This window comes from Salpingoeca rosetta (genome assembly GCF_000188695.1).
Source record: "Salpingoeca rosetta unplaced genomic scaffold supercont1.29, whole genome shotgun sequence".
NCBI lineage: Eukaryota > Choanoflagellata > Craspedida > Salpingoecidae > Salpingoeca > Salpingoeca rosetta.
In genome coordinates this window covers 521804-522812 of record NW_004754905.1, presented here as the reverse complement: position 1 = coordinate 522812, position 1009 = coordinate 521804, and the positions used below count along the sequence as shown (strand labels likewise).

The 1009-nt window shown below is 54.4% G+C and overlaps 1 protein-coding gene across 1 annotated transcript in view; it reads left to right on the top strand.

Annotated features, from left to right (window-relative positions):
* PTSG_09207 (uracil-DNA glycosylase) overlaps positions 1–1009 on the top strand; it is a gene marked incomplete at its 3' end in the record, with an annotated part of 6166 nt that overhangs the window by 3570 nt on the left and 1587 nt on the right. The window contains exons 7-9 of the mRNA XM_004989401.1: positions 111–292; positions 442–628; positions 822–994. Of these exons, the coding sequence (XP_004989458.1) occupies positions 111–292; positions 442–628; positions 822–994 (542 nt within the window). The remainder of the gene's footprint in view (positions 1–110; positions 293–441; positions 629–821; positions 995–1009) is intronic.

Here is a 1009-nt window from a genome sequence, read left to right as displayed (position 1 = left end):
CACACACACACACACACACACACACACACACACACACACACACACACACACACCCACTCACACACACTCACACACACACTCACTCACGCACCAACACATACATTTGGCAGGTGCCAGCGCAACTGTGGCAGATGATGGCTTGACACCTGAGCAGCGCAAGGAGATTGAGCAAAAGAAGTTTGAGGCAGCACGAAAGCTCGCGTTGACAAAGGGTGTCCCGGTCACGGGCACCATGGGCGAGTCCTGGCGCCACGCCCTGCGTCGCGAATTCAAGCAGTCGTACTTTGAAAAGGTCAGCCTTGCTGATGTGTGTGTGTGTTGTAGGGGGAAGAGGAGTGTGGATGCGTGGGTATGTGTGGGTGTGTGAGTGAGTGTGTGAGGCATGCACTGTCACTTATATGTCCTTCACACTCTTAACAAATACACCCCCCCCCAACACAGCTGATGTCGTTTTTGGCCAAGGAGGCGGAGGGCGGCAAGACCATCTTCCCGCCGGCAGACGAGGTGTACTCGTGGTCGCGTGCGTGCCACATCCGAGACGTCAAGGTGGTCATCCTGGGGCAGGATCCCTATCACGGGCCTGGTCAGGCCCACGGCCTCTGCTTCAGCGTCAAGCCAGGCGTCTCAGGTGCGACTGCTTTGCTCGTGTGAGTGAGCGTGTGTGTAGATGTGTGTGTGTGTGTGTGTGTGTGGTGTGTGCATGTGCGTGTGTATGCGTTTGCAGATGTGTGTGTGTGTGCAATTCTTGCGTCCTCGTTTCTCATGGTTGCCTCTTCCCGCTGACCAACCACATGCCCCGACATGTCCCTCGCATGTCACAGCACCGCCAAGTTTGAAAAACATTTACAAGGAGCTGGAGGAAGACATTGACGGTTTCAAGAAGCCGGACCACGGCCACCTCATGTCCTGGGCCGAGCAAGGTGGAGATGTATATATATATATATATATGTGTGTGTGTGTGTGTGTGTGTGTGTGTAAGAAAGGAGTGAGCGAGGTATTGTCTTTCTGC